This window comes from Trachymyrmex cornetzi, unplaced genomic scaffold (assembly GCF_001594075.2).
Source record: "Trachymyrmex cornetzi isolate Tcor2-1 unplaced genomic scaffold, Tcor1.1 C3865710, whole genome shotgun sequence".
Lineage (NCBI taxonomy): Eukaryota > Metazoa > Arthropoda > Insecta > Hymenoptera > Formicidae > Trachymyrmex > Trachymyrmex cornetzi.
Genome location: NW_017294916.1, coordinates 1 through 1,063, shown reverse-complemented (window position 1 = coordinate 1,063; position 1,063 = coordinate 1). Strand labels below are relative to the sequence as shown.

The following is a 1,063-nucleotide window of genomic DNA, read 5'->3' as shown; positions in this document are numbered from 1 at the left end:
GACCTAAACATCGAAGTTTTAATTTTAATTATTTTCTGTATTACTTATATCAGTCTTTTCAGTCAACCGCTATTAATATACACATTAGTTTAAATTTTGTTTGATTTGGCTCGTAGCTATTCTTATTGTTATTTCTTGTATTTTAATATTAATACATTGTTAATTAATTTTTATACCTTTAATAAGAATTTTTGAAAGTTTCAATTATATCATGTATGAGTGTTTTGAATTAATAGATGAATCTAAAGTGAAACGCAAGCCTTCCACTACCAGATTGAATTTAGAGTCTTTTGATATGAGCAGAGTTCTAGCTCGTAGTTCACATCTTACTGGATCTGAGGGCAGTGAGTACGACTTGACTGTATCAGAGGGAGAACAATTGTCACTTCCCAATCAGCAAGAAAAATTAGCTGCAAAGTTAGGTTTTCATCCACGTTTGATGGGTGTTGACGATTTATTTACTGTTGAGGATTTGGCTCTAGTACAGGCGCCATGTATAACACAAACTGCTACACCTGTTGATGACTCTGAAGGATTGATGAGCAGAAGAGAAATGAATAGAGCGAAACGCAAAGTATTTTCAAACTTTTATATTTAACTATTTATAATTAACGTTTTCTTTAAATTATTGCAGTTTATGTCAGCAAGTGTTGAAAACTTATAATATTCAGGATTGCTTTACATGCTTCATGTTTTATTTATAAAGTTCATGATAAAGATATTAATTATTTATATCTTAATAATAGGCTCGTCAATCAGTATCGAAACAACGATCGCGCGAACCGGATGACCATCGCGCTAATGATGACAATTTAAATTCAATGAATGTTCAATCTCCAATTGGTGAACCAGCAACCAAAAAAATTATATTAGAGGACACAATCTCATCAGACACTGGATCAAAATGCAACATATCTAACGAGCAAGTAAATGGAGTACCAGATAGTACTGGATGCTGGCCAGATTCAATCGTAGATTGGCCTTTAGAATCTTTTGCGGAAAGTCTTTGTCAGGATTTATTTAGTCAAAAATGGGAAGTGCGTCATGGAGCAGCAACAGCTTT

At 33.1% G+C, this 1,063-nt stretch overlaps 1 protein-coding gene across 1 annotated transcript; it reads left to right on the top strand.

Moving 5' to 3' along the window:
- Positions 1-236: 236 nt before the first annotated feature.
- On the top strand, positions 237-1,052 carry LOC108760613 (TATA-binding protein-associated factor 172-like; the record flags this gene model as incomplete). Its single annotated transcript, XM_018506703.1, has 2 exons — positions 237-574; positions 747-1,052. Coding segments are annotated over 2 exons (644 nt in total), but the record flags the coding sequence as incomplete, so codon positions are not given.
- Between the last annotated feature and the right edge of the window lie 11 nt (positions 1,053-1,063).